The following is a 22,271-nucleotide window of genomic DNA, read 5'->3' on the forward strand; positions in this document are numbered from 1 at the left end:
AACTGGGATGCTATTAATAGAGTGCTATTTGAAATTCCGAGTTACTTCCTTTTTAGCACATTTGCAGGATTTGCTAATTCTGTAGTTGTTGGATTCTTTATTTTTACCGAATTCATAAGCATGTATTTATTTAAAAAGCCAGTTCCACTTCCATGTTTGTGATTTTTTCATCCATCTTAAATTACACATACATACACACACATAGATTTTTTTTTTTCTGTTGTCAGGAATTACATAATTATTCCGTTGTGTAATTACTGACATTGGTAGTATATTGAAATATGAATATTGTATGTGTCCTGAAGAAAACAGGAGGCCCTTGAAGTCTTGGATGAAGAAGACTCAAAATTTTCTTACCACCAGTTCCTGTTTCTAAGTATCTTAGTATCTCATCCCTTTCAACAGAGTGACTCATTGCTACAAATGATACGTGAATGGCTTGAAAGACTTCATGTCTCTCTGAAATGAGTGGTTCTTTTCGAGTGACAGTTTTCTCATGGTATAGTGAGGAGTTTGAAGTTTACCAGTGCTTTAGATTGAAATTGATGATGATACAGAGAAGAACATTTCATCTTTGTGGTTAATAACTTCTAGTTCTGAATATCCTTTTTAAAAAAATTTTTTTTTAACATTTTATATTTATTTTTGAGAGAGAAAGAGAGAGAGAGAGAGACAAGAACACAAGTGGGGGAGGGGCAGAGAGAGGGAGACACAGAATCAGAAGCAGGCTCCAGGCTCTGAGCTGTCAGCACAGAGCCCGATGTGGGGCTCGAACCCACAAACCGTGAGATCATGACCTGAGCCGAAGTCAGTTGCTTAACCGACTGAGCCACCCAGGCGCCCCTGGTTCTGAATATCTTACCTGCTTAGTCTCTGAAAGTTCTTGGAAAGTTACACCAAAAACCAACAAGTGACATTGTCTTAACTTTGTAATAGAAAAATTAGAGGAGAAGATTAAAGAGCCAATTAAAGAACCTTCTGAAGAACCTCTGCCAATGGAGACGGAGGAGGAAGACCCTAAGGAAGAGCCAATAAAGGAGATAAAGGAGGTAAAGGGCCACGACCCGTTAACCTGGGAGCCAGAATTAATTGTTGGGTACAATTTACTTGTAATTTGAAAACGTATCTGATACAGTTTCACTTAATTGTTATAATCTTCTTTCTGAAATTTTAGGGTTCTTTGAAGTTTGTCATGTAGTTTTTCCTTTGAAAATTGTGTTAAATTACTTCTTATAATAAACCACGGCCCCTAGAAAGAAAGGGCCTTGGACCAGAGCATGGACCCAATCTCTAGCCTCCTGATTATTTATAGACTGGTACATGGTAAAATTATAAGTACAGTTTTATATTTGGGGAATGTTATATTTTATCTGTCTTCTGGCATGGAATGATCTCTATACAGTACTGAAAGAGCTCTGCTTTTTCAAAGCTTCCTATATTCGGTCAGGGACCAGAGGTAGTCATGTTTATTAGTAAGGAAGTTAGCAGAAGAAAGACATAACCTTAAATGAAGAGGTCTTCTCTAATTTTCTATACTATGTTCTCCATTTCTGCTCCTAAGCAGATGGAAGATAGAACCATCTGCTGTTGCTGGCATCTGCTGTTGTAGAATGCGCTCTGTCTAGGGAGCAAGGAGTTAGAATTTTCTTAGAAATTCTTACTCAGAGTCTGTACTCCATGTGCTACTAACCAATCTTATGTTGGTTGCACTTTGAGGTGTTTGCAGTGTTACTTGTATTGTGTAGTAATTCAGTATAGTTTTGTGATACTAAATAAATGGGAGTAACATCATTTCCTATAGGAGCCCAAAGAAGAGGAGATGACTGAAGAAGAAAAGGCTGCCCAGAAGGCAAAGCCAGTAGCTACTACCCCTATTCCTGGTACTCCGTGGTATGTACTTGGCTTACTTTAGTAAGTTACTTTATTTAATTATTTTTTCTTTCTTTCTTTTTTTTTTTTTTTTTTATTATTTAAAAAAAAATTTTTTTTAACGTTTATGTATTATTGAGAGAGAGAGAGAGAGACAGAGCATGAGCAGGGGAGCGGCAGAGAGAGGGGGAGACACAGAATCCAAAGCAGGCTCCAGGCTCCGAGCTGTCAGCACAGAGTCCGACGCGGGGCTCAGACTCACAAACTGTGAGATCATGACCTGAGCAGAAGTCGGTCGCTTAACCAACCAAGTCACCCAGGCACCCCATTTAATTCTTTTTTTCTTAATTACCATATTTGATTGTTACATACTTTATCATCTAGAAAGAAAAGGTGCTTTAAAAAACAAATATGTCAAGTAGATGTTTTTATCTAATGAATATTTTGGTGTTCAAACCTAAAAAAAACTCATTTGCTACATTGTCTTCCTCCTTTCATGGTACTGTTCGTTAATGTTTATCATACATAGTTACAGACTTGAGCCACTGTGAGATTCTGAATCTACTTTTTCTTGTTTAAAATACTTGTAAATTGATTTTGTGTGTATATCCACATACATGATTACATTTATAGAACTGTATAAAGTTGACTTTTTATTGAAGAGTTGAATGGTAGACTTTTTCTTTCCTTTTGTTTGGTTTGCCCTTCTACCTGCATCAATGCTCTCTCTCCTGTTCCTGCTCCAGCCTATGTAATCCATATACAGTCCACATGTTGTAGTGAATTGTTTCTTAAGTCTAGTAATCTATAGGTTCCCCTCCATTGTATTTTCATTGCTTTTTCTTTGTCATTTTTGTCATTTAAAAGATAAATATATTTGTTATATGGAGACTCACAGTCTGGATTTTATTGTTGCATCCCGATGGTATTCTTTGAGTCTTCTGTTCCTGATTTTCCTGCAAACTATCAAGCAGATACAGAAGAAACAATGAGATTCAGATTTGATCTTTTTGGCAAGAATAGTTCATAAGGGGATGTTTGGCAGTGTCTGGGGATGTTTTTTGGTTGTCATGACTTGGGAGATGTTAATAGTGTATAGGATCTAGTCGTTAGAGGGTAGGGATGTGATACTCCTAAACGTCCTACCATGTGCAGGACAGCTCCCTACAAGAGTTAATTATTTGGCCCCAAATGTCAATAGTGCTGAAGTTTTCAGAATAATGAGTTGGTTTGAGTATTGTAAATTCATACATTTAACTATATATATTTTTAAAGGTTATTTTGAGAGAGAGAGCATGTGCTTGGGAGGGGCAGAGAGAGGGAGAGAGAGAGAGAATCACAAACAGGCTCTGCATTGTCAGTGCAGAGCCCGATGTGGAGCTTGATCTCATGAGCTGTGAGATCATGACCCAAGCTGAAACCAAGAGTCAGATACTTAACCGACTGAGCCACCCAGGCGCCCCTTAATATATTTTATATGTTTCTATCCATTACAGTTAATATCCTTATTGAAGTTCTGTTGTTTCATCTTTGGCTGGGTGAAACCTCTTAAGGTTGACTCCAGGGTTTTTTGTTATAACCCTGTTTTTGATACCTTCCTTACTTTGTGTTTGGCAAAGATGTTCCTGGCTTTCCTCATGTATTTCCTGTCTCAGACCTAGATTTGGCCATTTTGCTGTGGAGCCTGGTTTCCTTTTGTGGGAAGTGGCATTTATAGGATCTAGGGATAGGTGTTATTACTGAATAAGTCATTATTAAGTCTCTTTGGGAGACACAGACTGAACATGCACACATTTAAAGATACATCATTAGTTCATATCATTACTTGCAGTTCAGGTTTAGTACAAGATTTTTACTGAATCTCATCATCTGTTTTAATTCAGTATCCCCTTTTCTGCTGAAGATCCTGTTTCTGAGTAATAGTGACATATTTATTTCTTTTCTTTTTGTTGTTTTGTTTGTTTTGAATATTTATGTATTTTGAAAGAGAAAGAGAGGGAGCTTGTGGGCCTCAGTGAGCGGGGAAGGGGCAGGGAAAGGAGGAGAGAAAGAATCCCAAGCAGGCTCTGTGCTGTCCAGCCAGAGCCCAGAATGGGGCTTGATCTCAGGATCCCTAAGATCATGACCTGAGCTGAAATCAGGAGTCAGATGCTTAACTGACTCAGCCACCCAGGTGCCCCTCATTTGCTTTGCTTACACAACAGGTCACACAATAACAGTACCAACACTGTCATTAACAGTGCGATACTGAAGATCGTTCAGGCTTTTTTTTCTCCCCGTTATTTTTATGTTCAGGATATGTCCCTCCAGGGATGTGTAGTCAAATTACTGTGTTTTAAAGGCATTTGGAATAATTGTTTTCTGTATATTTCACTTTACCAATGTGATCCCCTCATTTTTAAAAATAATTATGCAAAATATCTACCATGGATCCATAATCAAAGTTATGGAAAGAGTCTATTCAACGAATATTTTCCTAGGTTGTGGTTTCTGAGTTTGAGTATTGTACATGAAAAGCTGGTAACCAACTTCAAACCGACCAGGCTGAAGCTTTGTGGGCCTCATCAGTTTTCAAGTTTGGGTTTCTCTCCAGATGAGTGAAATTGTCTTTTGGAGTTTGTTTCATTATTGCTTCTTTTTACCTGTTTTTTTTTTCCTTTTCTGGAACATGTTATCTGCATGTCAGGTCTCTTGTATTTATTATCCTCTAAACCTCTTTTTCTCTGTTTTATATCTATAGTTTTTGTGTCCTGCTTTGAGTTATTTTCTCGTCAGTCTCATATATTAGAAAAGAATATGTGAATCTGTAAAAACATACAATATGAACGAATTACAGGAAGTAAAAAATTACAGAATTCCACCTTCACCCAGCCTTCTCATTAATAAAAATTTGATTTCATACAACTTCTGGACCCTTTGCTATGTTGTTTGTATACATGTGTATAGAGTTTTATGTGTGGTGTGCGTGCATATTATAGTGTCTTAAAAACAATATATTTTCCATGTTTTTTTTACTAAATATGTCCCAGAAATTTTGCTGTTTTTGTACAAATATATTTGTGATAGCATGATTTTCCATAAATGTATAATTTTTTTTATAAATGGGTGATTAGTTTGTCTTCCCTCCCCCACCCCTCCAGCATTACAAAAATTGACATTCAGGATATCCTTACACATATCTCTTTGTGAACACTTGCAAGCATTTCTGTTGGGATTGATTTCTAGAAGTGAAGTTGCTGAATCAAGTGATACTCCTTTTTAATAGTTTGGTAGATACTGCTAAGTTGACCTCAGAAAGGTTTTTTGGGGGGACAGGCTGGACTGTGCCAGTTAATATTCCCTGCAATAGCCTACCAGTGTTCTCTCCCTCACACCAGTGTAGGGATACTCTATTTAAATCTTTGGTAACCTTTTAAGAAAAGGAGTCCTATTGGATGTTTCCAGAATACATGGTGTAATTGAGTTTATTTCATGTTCATTGGCTGTCGATAGCTTCTTCACAGTTTTCCTCATCTTTTTTGTGGATTTGTCTTTTTCTTAATGATAGGAGAGAGCTTATTATGCATTCTCTTAACGCCTTTGACTTTTACATACATTACAGCTTCTCCCTATTTGTTCATTTTTGTTTTGCTGTCTTCTCATACATAAATTTTATATTTTGATGAAATCAAATTTATTGATCTTCTGTTTACAGCTTCTGGGTCTTTCTTAAGAAGTCCCCCTCCCCATATGCAGCTATGTGTTCCTAGTGCTTTTATAGTCCATCTGAATACATGAAGGATACCTGCTTGTCCAGATGATTTTCCAAGTTTTGTCAGTGGAAGAATGTATTGTCAGTAGAACTTTAATTCCTTAATTAATTATTTTCTATTTCTTATAAAATGGGTAAGTGGTAACTTTAAGCAAAACAAATTACTCATGCGGTGCCTGGCTGGCTCAGTTGGTCTGTGATCTTAGGTTGTAAGTTCAAGCCCCAAGCTGGGTCTAGAGACACTTAAAAATTTTAAAATCTTAAAAAAAGAAAAAACAAATTACTCAGCTGAGCAGAGTATGCCACTTCATTTGGATAATCAGATTTATCTATCTCTTGGTATCTTCAGATGTTGCTCTTTGAAGAACTGTTTTTTAGAGTTAAGCTAAATGTAAAACATGAAGTTTCATATTTCCCTTACTTGTGTTGGGATTTTTTTTTCCCTAGTATTTCACAGCATTAGTTTGATTATTTCTTTTAAAGTAAGAGGTCAAATTTAGTATTTTGTGTTCCTTAGGATCAGTAAATTTTAGTTTCTGGTTCTAAGAGAATTTTTAATGTTTCAACAAAAGTTTTTAAAGGTCATGGACTAACTGTAATTTTTTCCATTGCTTACTAGGATTGCATCATACAGATTTAACTTGCAGTTATTTTTACAGTGTCCCACAAAGTGCAGAGTGAGGGCTGCCTGTATTTGCCATGCTTTATGTGTGTTGTAGTCCATGTTGCGTTTTAACTTAGGAAAATTTATCTTTTAATTTTTACTCTCTTCTGCATATACTGAGAGTGGCACAGGTCTACTAATTAATTAGCTTGCTGTTGTGTTTCTGTAAGTTTTTTGTTGTTGCTGTTTCCAGAGCTTTTTTTACGGTGGGATTTTATTATGAAAAAGTTGAAACAGAGAGAAACATTGAATGTTTCTAGAACAGCGAGCACCAAACATTGACCACCTAACTTTTACAGCTAACATTTTATCGTATCTGCTTCATCCCTCAATGCATCTCCAACCATTCTTATTTTTTTCATGGGTTAAAAGTTGCAGATAGTAGTATACTTCACCCTTAAACATTTTATCTTTCATATTATTAGCACAGGGCAGTTTTTTGACACAATTCTTTGTCCATTATTTCCCCTGTTAATTCTGAAACGTCACTGCACATTTACCGCTAGTACTGTTGGAGCTATATTGGAGCTATATTGGCACATTTTGGTATTTTGAAGCCAACATCAATTAGTAAAATAGAATCTCTGTCTTAAAGTAGTTACTACTGTTTATATCAGTTAAATAGTGTTTTAAAAACTGGCATAGAAAATTTAGGATAGGTTTTTTCCCAGTAAAGTTAAACATCTAACAAGATGGCTTAAGTATCTCAGGATTATTCTTTTAAAAAAATTATTTTTTAAAGATTTTATTTTTAAATAATCTCTGCACCCATCACAGGACCTGAACTCATAACCCTGAGAGTCAGGAGTCACAAACTCCCCCTACAGAGCCAGCCAGGTACCCCTTTCAGGGTTAGTCTAATGGAACATAATAACACTTATCTTCCCCTATGCTTTTAAAATTAATTGTAAAGAGAGATCAGAAGTAGAAGCATTTTGTCTTCCCTAGGATCGGTGAGCCTTGCTTTTTTTGTTGGATTCCATGACAAAACATATCTAGTCCATTTCCACAAAAGATTTTGGTTTGGTAGTACATTACACATTTTGTCAGTTTTTTAAAAAAGATTTTAAGTAATCTCTTTACACAACGTGGGGCTCAAACTTAAACCCCAATATCAAAAGTTACATTTCTCATTTTTATGTGTTTTAAGTACAATTGTCGAAGTACAATGAGCTGAAATAGTTCAAGTTCATTCCCACAATCAAAATAAACATTTCTAGTAATCCCAAAAGTTTCCTTGTATCCCTTTGTAGTCCATCCCTCCCTCTAATCCCATCCTTAAGTGTCCCTCTGCTTTCTGTTATTTTAGATTACTTTGTATTTTATAGAATATCGTGTCGAGAATCCTGTAGCATATACTTTTTTTGTCTAGCTATTTCTTAAAAGTATAACTATTGAGATAAATTACATCCCTCATTTAAAGTGCACAACTCATTGATTTTAAATATATTCACAGAATTGTGCATCCATCACCGTATTCAATTTTAGAACATTTCCATTATTCCCCCCTCTCCCCCCGCCAAAAAAAATCCCCATGCTCATTAATAGTCAGCTGGAGATGAAGTCTCTTATTTTTTATTCATCTGGGAATATCTTTTCTTGCCCTTGTTCCCAAAGGATGTTTATGCTGTATAGGGAATTCTGGGTTGGCAGTGTTTTTTCCCTCCACCCCAGCACTATAAGGATGTTGTTTTACTGTATTCTTGCCTCTAGGATATCTGGTAAGAAATCCATGGTCATTGGACTTGTTCCCCTGTTTGTAGTGTGCCATAGTTTTTCTTAACTACTAGCAACTAGCAAGGATTTTTCTTTATTTTTGATTTTTACCAGGTTGATTATGTTGGTTGTAAGTATGGTTTTCATGAAGTTTATCCTGCTTGGGGTTCGCTGAGCTTCTTTAATATTTGTATCTTTTACCAAATTTGGACTTTTTTTTGGAGGGGGGGGCATTGTGTCTTCAAAATTTTTTTCTGCCCCAATATCCTTTCCTCCTGGGATCCCAGTGACGTTTACATAAGGCATTTTGACATAGTCACTTTAGTTCCTGAATCTCTGTTGATTCTTTTTACTGCCTTTGTTCTTCTGGTGGGATAATTACTGATCTATCTTCTAGTTCACTAATCATTTCCTCTCATCTCTATGCTAGAGAAATTGAATTTCAATTGTGTATTTTTCTTTTTTTCGTTTTAGTTTTATTTTAATTCCAGTATAGTTAGCCTGCAGTGTTATATTAGTTTCAGGTGTACAAAGTAGTGGCTTCAGCACTCGTATACCACACCAGTGCTCATCACAGGTGCACTCCTTTATCTCTATCTCCTGTTTCACCCTTCTCCCCACTCACCTTGTCCTTGGTAACCAGCAGTTTGTTCTCTGTGGTATAAGACTAAGTTTCTTGGCTTGTCTTTTTCCTTTGCTTCATTTCTGTATTTTCTATCTCTATAATTTTTTGATTTTTTTTTTTTTTTTTTTTTTTTTACAGTTTCTATTTCAGTAATGAGAACCATGTTTTCATTCAGGTTTTTTCTTCATCTCATGAACTCCAGTTATAATTGCTTCTTGAAAGTCTTTGATTATTTCAGCAATAGAGGTTTTGTCTGATAATTTCAACATCTGGATTAACTTGGCTTGGCAGCTGTTGATGAACTTTTAATTATCTGACCATAGAGACCTGGTTTCTACTGGAAGTTTTGCTGTCTTTGCCACTCTGACCATGCTACTGTGTGACTCGGGGCTCTCGGGGCAGAGATTTCAGGGAGGAAAAGTGGGAAATTTACACCCTTGCAGTTGCTGCTGTAAACATTGACTCTCTTCCAAACTTAAATATTTATTTTTTAAAAACTGTACAGAGCCCTTATGTTCTTATTTTTTCTATTTTGTCTGAATTTGTTGTTATAATTAACAGGAACAGTGAACTGTAGTGGGCTATGGTATCATAGTGCAGTCAATACTTTCTTATTTTTTGTATTAGATATAATGAGATATTAAAGATTTCATAGCAGGTTGCATTTGAGTATGTAAAATTCTGATTTGGTAAGAAATATATAGAAGAACTATGTAATAGATACTGTGCTGTGGTCTGTTCTTTAGCTTTAGAACTGCTTGATAGCATTCTTGTTTGTTGCCATTGAACTCATCTTTTGTGGTAGGTAAAAATGCAGCACTCTCAGATTGAGTGAGTCAGACCAAGTTACTAATTATATGAATTACTTTGCTTTTCCTGGTTTTATCCACTAATGTGTTGAGCTGCTGTTCTTAACCTTTGCCAGTCAGCTCTCTCCTTTAAAAGTCATGTTTGGCTAACTCCTGCTGTCTGGAGGTGTCCCCACCACCACCACCACCACCTCTCCTTTAGCTGGATGACAGTAAGAGACCTATGTGTCAAATATGTTCCATAATCTGAGAAACTGATATTTGAATCAATTTGTAGGTGTGTTGTTTGGACTGGTGATGAGCGGGTCTTCTTTTATAATCCTACCACCCGTCTCTCTATGTGGGACCGACCTGATGATCTGATTGGAAGGGCGGATGTTGACAAAATTATTCAGGAGCCACCTCATAAAAAAGGAATGGAAGAAGTAAAGAAACTAAGTAAGTTTTCAATTAGGAATTTGTCCTCTAATTTTAACATTCTTTTAATATTTTTATAGAAAATATGAGGCCATTTAGGAAAGCTTGCTGTTTTCAAGGAATATAACAAATTTGAGAAATGGGCTATAGTCCATGAGAAATGGGAAATAGTCCACGATGCTAGTTTGAGTTCAATAACAGAGTTATTAAAAAAAAAAATAGAGAATTTGGACAGTTTTTTTTGTAAGATATTCATATGTGTGTTTTTTTAATTGCCTCATCAAGATTTTTAGTCCAAGATAATGTTGGCTTTGCTAAGGTTTGCTATTTGCTTATTAATAATACTAAAACATTTCTCAGTGTTCTTTTAGCACCTTTTGTAAATAGTAATATTTTTTGAAATAAAATTGTACAGAGTATTTTTAAAATACTGGTTATTAAACTTCTGTAAAGTACAAAATTTGGTAAACTATGAAAGCTTAGTCTTTTGTTTATTTGTTTACTTATTTGGAGAGAGAGCAAGCGAACAGGGTCAGGGTAGAAGTAGAGGGAGAGAAAATCTTAAGCAGGTCGATGTGGTGCTCCATATTGGCCAAAGATCAGGACTGAGCTGAGATCAAGAGTCAGACGCTTAACTGACTTAAACCACCCAGGCACCCCAAAGCTTAGTCTTTTAAAGTAATTGAAACTTAGGGAAGGCAAGCCTTATTTCTGACAATATAAAGACAAACCTTTTTAAGAGATTATCTTTTAAGGTACCTCATGTTCAGGCAGCATTTCAATGTATATAATGAATACCAATATTTATACATAATTTTGATTGCATATTTTTTATTGGTAATTTGCCTTCATTTTGATATGATTGTTTTTATAGAGCCCCCCTTCATCAAATGTAGAAGCATAAATGAATCACTAATACTTCCAATGAAATAAATTCTCATCCATGTCATTTATAATAATTGAGAAGTCTTCATGGATTGTGTATATTTGGTGCTACATTTTTTGCTTAGGAGTCACTTTCAAATCAGTGAAACTTTCCCTGTCTGTTGCTAAAGACACTAGGCATTAGTTTTTCCCATGTGTCATGAATAAACATTTCAAAGTGAATTAGAAATTTAATATAAAGGGAAGATTAATATAAGAAGTATAGAATTGTGTTTTGTTTAATGTTTTATAAAGGAGAGAATATTATGGGATGGATATGTTATGGAAACGGTGACTTTTTAAAAGAAAAGATTGTGTAATATGTGCATGTAACTTCATAATAATAACTGATACGTTTTTGCCAGGGCACCCGACCCCGACAATGCTGTCCATCCAAAAATGGCAATTCTCTATGAGTGCAAGTGAGTGAACTATAAATTGTACCTACTTTTTCATACTATTAAAGCAAGTGTTGTGGTAGTGGGTAGCAGAAGGATGAGTACTTAAGTATTTCAATTGTTGCTTGCTTATTTTTATATTCTGACAAGGTTTAATTAAATTTGATCTTACAGTTAAAGAAGAACAGGAATTAATGGAAGAACTTAATGAAGATGAACCTGTTAAAGCCAAAAAACGGAAGTAAGTAATACTTATAGTTTATGTAATTCAGGCAGATTATAGCTATTAATTAAGTCACAGTCAGTTTGTGGATGTGACAACTAATATGTATGTTGTTAGGAGACCGAAGTCATGATTGCTCTCTAAGGCCTGATATTAGAAAGCTTTGCTTTAGAGTGTAGAAATGGTGTCCTTACTGTTGCTAGATTTGCAGAATATTTGGTTATTTAAGTGTATATTATGAAGCCAAGTGACATTTTAGGAATTAGTTGATAAATTATTTTCAGATATTCATTAAGCTGGAATTTTATAAAAAATGAACTTCCTCCTTTAGTGTAGACCCTAACAGACACCATTTCAGAAAGTTCATAGTTATAGATACACAGACTTCCCTCTTTTTTTTATATACTTGTCACCTAGCTCTTCCTTGAGTCTGTGGTTATTAATACCTGGTGTAGAGGGAACGTGTGAGCTTAGAATGAGCTTTGAGAGAAAGAGACTGCCATAAGTGGGAGCATTAGATTGGCCAGTGCTCTGTAGTTGAGTGAAATAGGAATGTTACTAATTAAGGGGGATCATAGGTGGGGGGTAGATGGTATTTGGCTGTGGCGGGAGGAGGGGAGGAATGGGACCATTATTTAGCAGCAAAACGGAAAGTTTGAAGACATTATTAGGAACTGGATGATCCATAGTCCTTATCTGAAAAGGACAGATTGAATGCAGCCAAATTATGGCAAGGAAATCAGTGAGACAGACCCTCGGAAGGGTGGTTCTTTTTAAAAAATCATTAGTGACAATATTAAAGACATTAAGATGTTAAAGAGAGTCACTCATAATCAACCAAAGTAACACAGCTATTTTCATTTTTGCAGTTGACTTTTTAGTTCTTGACCAAATATGTAAATACTTTTATTAGTTGTAATCAACTGACTTTGTGTGCTTTAAAAAAAAAAAAATTAGAATAAGACATTTGTTTTCTTAATTATTGTAAATGACTGTATTCATTCTGTTTATGTAACCATAATTTTGGATGTTCCTACAATGTTAAACTTTTAGGTTGTTTTTAATTGTTTGTTCTTATAGACAACTCTGTAAGGTTTTTAACTGCTTTTATCAGGAGAATGTCAAAGAAGTCCTTTATGTGGATTGCCCGAGCTTCTCTATTTAGGTACAAAGTTAAAAGCCTATTTTTCCTGGCTTAGTTTTTCTTTCTTTCTTTTATTGAGATAGATAGTGATAGTTTGTATTGTGACATTTTCATTTAGTATAATTCTGTAAAGGTTATTTGTTTTCATTAGTTATATTTCTTGGATGTCTTTTAATTGTTTATTTAAATAGTTCTTAAATAAATTATTATAAGAGGGTATATTGTTTGGCAAATTACTTTTACCTGTTTGTTTTGTGCATATCTTAGGTCACAGCCTATCTCGCTAAGTTCCTGCAGGTCACGGACTATGTCTTCTATTTCTTTTGATTCATTCCCTAAATTGCTAATTACCTCTCACTTAACCATATTTGCGGGTTAGCCATTTAAATCTCTTGGGCTACCTTCACTTCCCTATATAGCATGCTTTTGAGATTTGTGATGTTTTGTTTTTCCCAATTCCCTTAAGTTTGTGTAGGGAGTATGAACCAATTTCATTTTGATACTTAGCAGATCATATTTAAGGAGGAAGATCTGCTCAGACACACCCAAATATTATTGAATTACTTTCTCTTTTGGATTATTCATATGAATGGGCCTTCTTCATAGTGCAGATGTTTGAGAGGTGACTCAATTTCATGTTTACAATCTCACTTGAGTACCATACAGCAACAGGGTTGTCCTTAGCCCTGAGGTGCATTTTTGGAGGAAAAAGAAGTAGTTTAGTCATTGATGAACAGTTCTAATTCCATCTAACTACTCCTGGGCCTATGTTGCTCTCTGGGACCTGTCCTTCAACTTAAATCTCAACTTACCACCCAGAAAGTGAGTAAAAAAGATGTCAGGTAGGTAAGGTATATATCTCACATAACCACTTGGCCAAGTTTGCAGATATTTGCATTTTATTTTCAAAATAAATATTTGAGATTACTAAGACTTATACCAGTTTTTATTAGATAAAAATATTTTACGGATCTATAATGTAAAACATTCTGGAAAATACTATTTTTCCTATATCATTTCAAGAACTAAAAATTATGTTCTGTGCTGTTTGTTTCTAACACATAGAGTTTTATTGCAATGTTAGTTTTTTTTTGTTTGTTTTTGAAAGTAAGGTAGTTCATTTTGTGTATCAGACAGAGAGACAGCACAATATAGCCATTGTAACATCATTAGAAGCTCATATAACTTTATTATAATGAAAGTTGCCTATCCCTTAGAGTTCATTTGAAACCCTCAATATAATTTTTTTTTGCCAAAAATATGCTGCTCAGTAGTGAGTCTTGAATATTCCATTGATTTAAAGATTTTAGTAAGATTCCTTGTTAATATTTTGTCAGTTGATGCCTTATATTTTATTTTTTATAGGAGAGACGATAATAAAGACATTGATTCAGAGAAAGAAGCTGCCATGGAAGCTGAAATTAAAGCTGCCCGAGAAAGGGCCATTGTCCCTCTGGAGGCCCGAATGAAGCAGTTCAAGGACATGCTGCTAGAGAGAGGGGTCAGAAAACAATCTTTGGGGGAGATATTTCTGTTTTGTATAAGTAATATAAATATGTCTTGCTAAAAGGTCAAATCTAAGGTTAGTGCTCATGTTTGGGGGGGGAGGTAAGGGAAGCCTATCAAATTACTGTACTCTCTCAAGCAGCCTTTTTCTTGGCTCATCGTATCATGTTTGACTAAATGCCTTTTTACTGTCCTTTTAAATACAAATAACATTTAATGTTATTTGTTGGGTCAAGTGTTGATCCAACATTTGTTGGGTCATTAAATTTTGGTGAGTAATATAAGATGAGTATTAACAGAGTATTAACATTACAGAGTGGCGGACGACATGGGATAGGTAAGGTATATGTAATTTTTCTTTTAATACTTTCAGAATGGCTTTTGGTTAAAGGAGAACTGGTACTTTATGATATTATTAATAGAGCTTAATTGAGAGGGGTTTTGACGTTTTGGTTATGTTCACAGATTCATTTGAATAAGTTTAACTGTTCAGTTTAAAATTGCAACATTGTTCACAAGATTGGAGCAAGCATGGGAAATCAAAATGCAAATCTTCAAGGCTTTTTCTGATGTACTGATTTTTAAAATGTCACACAGTAGTGGTTATTTTAATGAGTAATTAGGTGTGTGTTATTTGTATATAATACAGAAATGTTCAGAGCCAATTAGTGTGGAAATTTGCTGTTGCTAGCCTCCCACTGCTTGTCATTTATTAGTGATGGAAACTTCAGTATGGTTTTTATTATGCCTCCTTTTTAAGCAGATGTCCTGTAGATTTCAAGGAAAATTATATGACCTTTATGTTTTTAGAGCCAACTTAATTATGAGGCAATACATTTTTATTTTAAAGGTGTCTGCTTTTTCAACGTGGGAGAAGGAGTTGCACAAGATAGTTTTTGATCCTCGGTACTTACTTCTCAATCCTAAAGAGAGAAAACAGGTAAAAGGAAAATAACATTATTTAAAAAATGTATATCCCTTAACAGCATAATTTAAAAACGTAAGGAATAAAATGCCATCCTTTCCCCCCCACACACACAGTACTCAAAACGCATAGTCTCATATCTTAGAACACATTTACCCTCTCTGTGGGCATTTCTGCCTCAGAAATACTTGCATATTTTTGCCTTTATTATGGACGTGGGTATTGCTTCATGAGTATCCTGTCCTTGTGCCTCATAATATGCTGATGTTGTATCAGGGAGTTTTCAAAATTCATTTTAAATGCGTTTATTAATTTACTTTTTACTGGGCAAATGTTGCAGATTTATAGTAGAAAAATAGCAATATACAGACGAGTAGAAAGGCAGAAGAAACACCTACAATCCTACCCGACTGATTGGACCATGACTGGACCCTGGTCTTGTAGCCTTCCTCTGTGTGCCAGTATATATGCATGAGTGTGTGTGGTAGGTAGACAACACTCAGAGACCCGTTTACGTTTTAAGCACACAAGTCTACATCTAAGCACCATCTGTTAGAATGTCTCTTCATCATAAGCTTAAAGAATTGATGGACACTTCAGGGTCTCTGCTCATTTAGTGTCAACATGAATTAGACTTGCCGTGTTATTGAGTGCCATTATTCCTGTGATGATTCAGCAATACTTATCCTCTCACAGTGATCACTTCGTTCTCTAAATCCTTGCACATTTCCAACTTACATAGTTTCTGAGTTACCCGGACCACCCTGACACTGAGCTCTGTAGAATGGTGAGTATGTTGAACTACTTGCTAGAGGGCTATTGAGCTACGACAAGATTTCATTTGGTAGTCTATTCTTGATTTGTAATTTAATAGTTGGCGTAATTCTCTGCACTGTTTGTGCCATTATGCATGTAGGTCTCATCACAAACTTTTTATAAAGAGAGGAAATTTACATTGTGCCAGACATGTATTTTAGTCTGTGTAATAGAAAAGCATGATTTTCCAAAGGTACTTGCATCTGCATTTCAAACACAGTAGGTGTGTGTGTGTGTGTGTGTGTGTGTGTGTGTGTGTGTGTGTGTGTGTTTTAAACTGTGTGTAATGGTCTCTATCAAAAAGTATAAATCATCCTTGATTCCTTACTTCTCCCCTCTGTGCATTTCAAGTCTGTTAGCAAAATCTACCTCCAAAAGCTTGTAAATACAACTTACTCACCATTTACCCCACTAACACTGTAGTTCAGGGCACCGTTACCATTTCTCAGCATCTGTGTAGCCCCTGACTGACCTCTTTGCTTCCTTCTGTTCTTGCTTTTTGGAGTCAAGTTCTTTTTCCACATAGCAGCCAGACTAATTTTACATTTAAGAGGCAAATTAAGGCACTGTTACTGTTCCCTTGCTCAAAAAATGTACATTGCTTACCATTTCATTTAGGATAAAACTGGAATTCTTTATCATGGCTTGTAGGATTATACTTACACTCTTATCTTCATAGTTCTTGAAGGTCTTGTCTTAGATTCATTCATTCTGGCCACAGAAATAACATTTTTAAACAGTTCCTTTGTTGTGCTTTGAACAAGCTGGGTACATTCTGATACTTGGCTCTTCCTCTGTCTGGAGTGTTCTTCCCCTAGGTGTTTGCATATGCCCCAGGATTTTATTCAGGTGCTTGTCCAAGTGCCTTCTGAGCCATGTGTCTCTTTGCTTTCTTTCCTTTATAGCACTCACAGCTCTAATTATCTAAAATTATCTACTGTCTTCTCCGGCTGCAGAATATAAATTCTGAGGGCTGGAACTTTGTTCATTGCTATATGTGTAACGCCTGCAGCAGTGCTTAACCTAAATATCCCTGAAGGATTACTTTAAAACCTTAGTGATGTGACTCTTCATGCTGCTGAGTGTTATAGTTTCCGAGTTAAATTACAAGTGCGTATTGAGAGCTAAAATTCTTTCCCAATTTTACAGGCATTTTGTAAGCTGATGGTGTTACCTCTTATTAAGAGTAATACTTAAAAAGACGAAAAATATCAAGCATTTTTCCATTTAAATAAAGACTACTTAAAGGTTCTCATCCTTTTTGAGTAAAATTCTGAAAACTGGAGTGTAAGAAATGAAAGGAGAAGCAAACATTTGGAATTAATATGTGTACTTTTTTAGTAGTTAGTTTTATTTGCATGAGAGTGTAAAATCAGGGAGAAACCAGTTAAGTTACATATTTAAGTTAAATTTAAGTTTAAGTTACATATTAAGTATGTAGGTCGTGTATTTGCACTTTGTAACTCCATTTCTGAAATTTGTATTTTGATTTAAAACAACTAACAATTTTATTGAAAATGTCTGTGTGCAAGTGCATCTCTTTTACTTTTCTAGCTATCTGTAGATTTACGTATATCTGTATATTTATGTATATTTTACATCATTCTAGAAGTATTTTATATAATTGTAACCATAAGTTTTAACTTAAGATTTTCTTCATTTAATCTTGTTTTTGATAAAAGATCACTTGAGGAGTCAGAAATAGTTTTGTTTTGTTTTTTGTTTTGACAGTTTTTTTTTAATGTTTATTTTTGAGAGAGATAGAGTGGGGTGGGGCAGAGAGAGAGGGAGACAGAGAATCTGAAGTGGGCTCTATGCTGACAGCAGGGAGTCCACTTCGGGGCTTGAATTCACGAACTGTGAGATCATAACCTGAGTTGAAGTTGGATGCCTAACCAACGAAGCTGCTGAGGTGCCCCTGTTTTGACAAAGTTTTAAACTGAATAACATTTTTAAACAGAAGCAGACCATTTCCATGCAGGATATTAGACTCTGAGGTAGAGACTAGTTATGCTAACACTTAAAATTGGGGGCACCTGGGTGGCTCCATCGGTTAAACATCCGACTTTTGATGTCAGGGTTGTAAGTTCAATCCCTGTGTTGGGCTCAGTGGTGGGCATGAAGCCTCCTTAAAAAAAAAAAAAAAAAAAAAAAAAAAAAGGTAGCTTATTTCAAAAATAAGCATTTTAATGTAGTATGTGTTATTGAGAGCTTTTTAAGGTCGATGTATTACAAATAGTAATACGTTACCAATATAGTTACTCATTGTCAACTGGCCATCTTGGCCACTCTTTACTGGATCAGTATCAAAGTATAAATTGAATTAAATTGAAATGAGAATGAAATGAAATAATAGAGGTGTCTTGAAAAACTGTTCCTCTATACATTGAATACTTGGACGTCAAATGTGTAGGTATTTTTCTATATCAGTCAGTTCTCTGATACCAGCTGGTGTCCTACCATTAAATTGAATTCTGACACTACACGGAATTAGAATCATATCCCATAGATTAAAGGCTTAGACCCACGAGACCTTCCCTCTCTTCAAATGCTTATCACAAGTAGTACCTTCTACACACTTCAGTTTAGCTACAACTCAGGGATTCCCCTGTTCCCCTCCTCAGCTTTAATAATTTGCTATAATGGCTCACAGAACTCTGGGAAGCACTTATGTTTATTGGTTTATAATATAATAAAGGATATGATAAGGGGTACAGTTGAACGGCAGATGATGAGACACGTGGGATGAGGTCTGGAAGTGTCCTGAGTCCCTGAACTTCTGTCCCTGTGAAGTTGGAGTGTGCCATTCTCCTGGTACATGGATATGTTCACCAAGCTCGCAGTTCTCTGAATGCTTTTGGCTATGATTTTTATGGGGACAGCTTACATAGGCATGGTTGATTAAATCATTTACCATTGGTGATTGGACTCAGTCACCAGCCATTGAAAGTTCCAGTGTTCTAATCACATGGTTGATTCCACTGGCAGCTATCTGCCATCCTGTGGTTATCTAGAGAGACTTTCCAGAAATCACCTCCTGACACTAACTTTGATGTAGTTGAAAGGGGCTTGGTATGAATAACATAAACTTGCTCTTTTCTCCTTTATCTAATTCAGCGACAGGACAAAAGCCAGGTACAACAGTAGAGGCTCCTGTCTCTCCTATCACTTAGGAAATTAAAAGGGTTTTAGGAGTTCTTGCCAGGAGCCAGGACAGAGACCATATATGTATATATATATATATATATTTTTTTTTTTTTTTTTCTTCTTCTTCTTTTCTTTTTAATTTAAATTCCACTTCACATATATTGTAATATTAGTTCCAGGTATACCTGGTGCTCATCACAAGTGCACTCCTTAATCCCTGTCACCTATTTAATCCACCTCCCCACCCACCTACCCTCTGGTAACCATCCATTTGTTCTTTGTACTTAAGAGTCTGTTTCTTGGTTTGCTTCTCTCTTTTCCCTTTGCCATTGTGTTTTCCCTTTGCCATTTGTTGTGTTTCTTAAATTCCACACATGAGTGAAATCATACGATATTTGTCTTTTTCTGATTTATTTTGCTTAGCATAACACTCTAGCTCCATCCATGTTGGAAATGGCAAATATATACATTTTCTTAAAACACAGTATCACACCCATACTTTTCACAAACTTACTTTTCACAAACTTCTATGTTGAAGAAAAATATACATACATTAAAATCTAAACGTCATAAATTTCACAAAGTGAGCATACTGTGTAATTATGTAGATTAAGAAATGGAAATGGTTATGCAGGATGCCTAAGTCCTGAAGGTCTGTACAGCATAGTGCCTATAGCTAGCAGTACTGTATCGTATACTGAAATTTTTGCTAGGATGATAGATCTTATGTTAAGGGTTTTTAATATCACTTAAGAATAAATCAAAAGGGCTGGAGGAACCTTTTGGAGGTGGATATGTTTACGTCATAGACTGTGGTGGTTTCCTAGATGTATATTTATCTCCAAACTCACAAGTTGTATACATTAAATATGAACAACTTTTTGTATATCAATTATGCCTCAGTAAAGTTGTTTAAAACCGAAAAGAAGGGGCTCCTGGGTGGCTCGGTTGAGCATCCGACTTTGGCTCAGGTCATGATCTCGCAGTACATGGTTTCAAGCCCTGCATCAGGCTCTGTGCTGACAGCTCAGAGCCTGGAGCCTGCTTTGGATTCTGTGTCTCCTTCTCTCTCTGCCCCTCTCCTGCTCGCCCTCTGTCCCCCTCTGTCTCTGTCAAACATACATAAACATCAAAACAATTTGTTTGAAAAAATAATAAAAACGAAAAGAAATGGAATATAGCACCCTAGAAGCTACATTGGCTTAGACAATGTAGCTCTTTAATATGGATGTTTTGATTACATATATAGAAGTCTACTAGAAATTTTTTATAAAAACTTAACAACTTTGGTTGTGTTTATTGTAACATTCACAAGTTGATGTTTTAAGAAAATAACCGCTTAAAATAGGGGACCTAAAAAGCTCAAGTGTATTGGGAAGCATGACACAAATAATTAGGAGAAGCTTGGAAGCATACCAGAACTCCTAATTTTCTTTGAGAAGGTGATCTCAGCTAGCGATTCCTAACCTTGGTGTGGGATATCCCAGAGGAAGGGTTGTGAAGTTTTCTCCAGCCTCTGAAAAGAAAGTTAATATAAATTCATTGGGCTTATTTGTAGTTCACTACTTTTACAAATAAGAAAGTATATACCAAAAAGGGAGAGAGGGCTTGAGAAGAACCCTCTTTTCCACATGGGTCAGCCTGCACATGCTTTCAGGATTTATTGCAGTGCTGTATTGGGATGGTGCTGAAAATGGCCAATGTGCCTGACGGGAGATGGTGAGATAGTTGTAGGTATCTCTATACAGCTATTAAAGATTGGTAGACAGACATGGCCTGACCTGGAATAAAGTTTTCAGTTTTGTAAAGAACATTTTTTGTTTGACTTTTTCTAAAGATGTACATGCACACCTTTAAAGAGACAAATATTTCTGTAAAATATGCTAGGAAAAGTAATAGAGTGCTGCCCAGTTTTATCTTTCTAAAGACATTTCTTCCAGAGCGTGTGACTTGCTTCATTTCGGACTGGTTACCCTCTACACCTGACATACAGCTGTTATTTTTGAGGGTGACCAGTCTTTACCATCATCCTGAGATTTCCCTCATCTCGTTTTTGGGGGTAGAGACTTCACCTGTTTCCTTCATCATAAGTCTTTTTCTTTCTTGGTTTACTCCCTTTTGACCCATTCCATCCCTGTAATAGCATCTTGAGAGAACATGCATGGGAGATAAACTTTGGAGCCTTGCGTGTTTGCAAACATTCATTGTACCCTTAATTTGAAATTGGTTAAGATATTTGAAATTGGAAATCTTTCTCTTTCAGGATTTTGAAGACGTAGCTCTTTTTCTAGTTTTCAGTGTTGTGTTTGAAGCCATCAGTTTATGGGCCTTTGTTTATGGGCCTGTTTATTTTTCCTTTGTGGATGTGTAGGATCTCCTCTTAGTGTATAGCGTTCTGAAATCTCACCGTGATTGTGTACCTTGGTGGAAGGGGCCCATTATGCTGGGTGCTTGGTGGTCCTTTTAGTATGTAAACTCCTGTCTTTCAGTTCTGGGAGATTTTCTTACATTGTTTTTTTGCATTTGTTTCCAACCTGTTTATTTTTTCATTCTGGGACAGAGAATTTGCCCTTTTGGTCTCGTCCTTAAATTTTCTTTTCACCTGTTTTTTTAATTTTTCTTTTTTTAATGTTTATTTTTGAGAGAGAGAGAGAGACAGCATAGCATGCGAGAGGGGAAGGGCCAGAGAGAGAGGGAGACATAGAATCTGAAGCTGGCTCCAGGCTCTGAGCTATCAGCCCAGATCCTGATGCGGGGCTCAAACTCATGGATTGCAAGATCATGACCTGAGCTGAAGTCAGACACTTAACCTACTGAGCCACCCCGGTGCCCTCTTTTCACCTATTTTCTACCTCTGCCCCTTTCTTTTGGATGACTTGCTCAACTTTATTGTGAAATCCTTTAATTTGAGTTTTCATTTTTTCTGTCCTTTAATTTTTAGGATTTCTTTTTGTTCTTTAAGTTTTTCTTGTTTTATGATTACAGTATATTTTGTTAGTTTTATTAGAAAATAAAACTTAACTTTAGTATGTTAAATTAGGTATGCCCCCCCCCCCCCCTTTACCTTGAGAGATACTGCTTTACCTTTTAGAGCAAGAATTAGCAAGATTTTAAAATAAAGTGTCAGACAGTAAATATTTTAGCTTTGGGGGTCATTTGGTCTCTGTCCTAGTAGTGTAGTTCTGCTACTGTAACGAAGGAGCACCCACAGGTAGATAGATGTGAAGGAATGAGCCTGACTATTCCAATAAAGTTTTACTTGTGGACACTAAAATTTGGATTTAATTGTCACATGTCATGAAATGTTACAAAATTCTCTATTCCCTAACTATTTAAA

The 22,271-nt window shown here is 35.8% G+C and overlaps 1 protein-coding gene across 6 annotated transcripts in view; it reads left to right on the forward strand.

The window, feature by feature from the left end:
• Nucleotides 1-22,271, forward strand: part of TCERG1 (transcription elongation regulator 1) — a 60,890-nt gene that overhangs the window by 21,478 nt on the left and 17,141 nt on the right. For 4 of the 6 annotated variants that reach the window (XR_006202556.1, XM_042938471.1, XM_042938485.1 and 1 more), the window contains 8 exons: nt 937-1,049; nt 1,802-1,890; nt 9,712-9,872; nt 11,141-11,197; nt 11,348-11,414; nt 12,511-12,561; nt 13,906-14,041; nt 14,897-14,986. Coding sequence is in view for 5 of the 6 variants with exons in the window: in XM_042938471.1 (XP_042794405.1) it covers nt 937-1,049; nt 1,802-1,890; nt 9,712-9,872; nt 11,141-11,197; nt 11,348-11,414; nt 12,511-12,561; nt 13,906-14,041; nt 14,897-14,986 (764 nt within the window). In the remaining variant the exon portion in view is untranslated. The remainder of the gene's footprint in view (nt 1-936; nt 1,050-1,801; nt 1,891-9,711; nt 9,873-11,140; nt 11,198-11,347; nt 11,415-12,510; nt 12,562-13,905; nt 14,042-14,896; nt 14,987-22,271) is intronic. The other 2 variants (XM_042938479.1, XM_042938499.1) reach the window with 1 other exon arrangement.

This window comes from Panthera leo, chromosome A1 (assembly GCF_018350215.1).
Source record: "Panthera leo isolate Ple1 chromosome A1, P.leo_Ple1_pat1.1, whole genome shotgun sequence".
Classification (NCBI taxonomy): Eukaryota; Metazoa; Chordata; class Mammalia; order Carnivora; family Felidae; genus Panthera; species Panthera leo.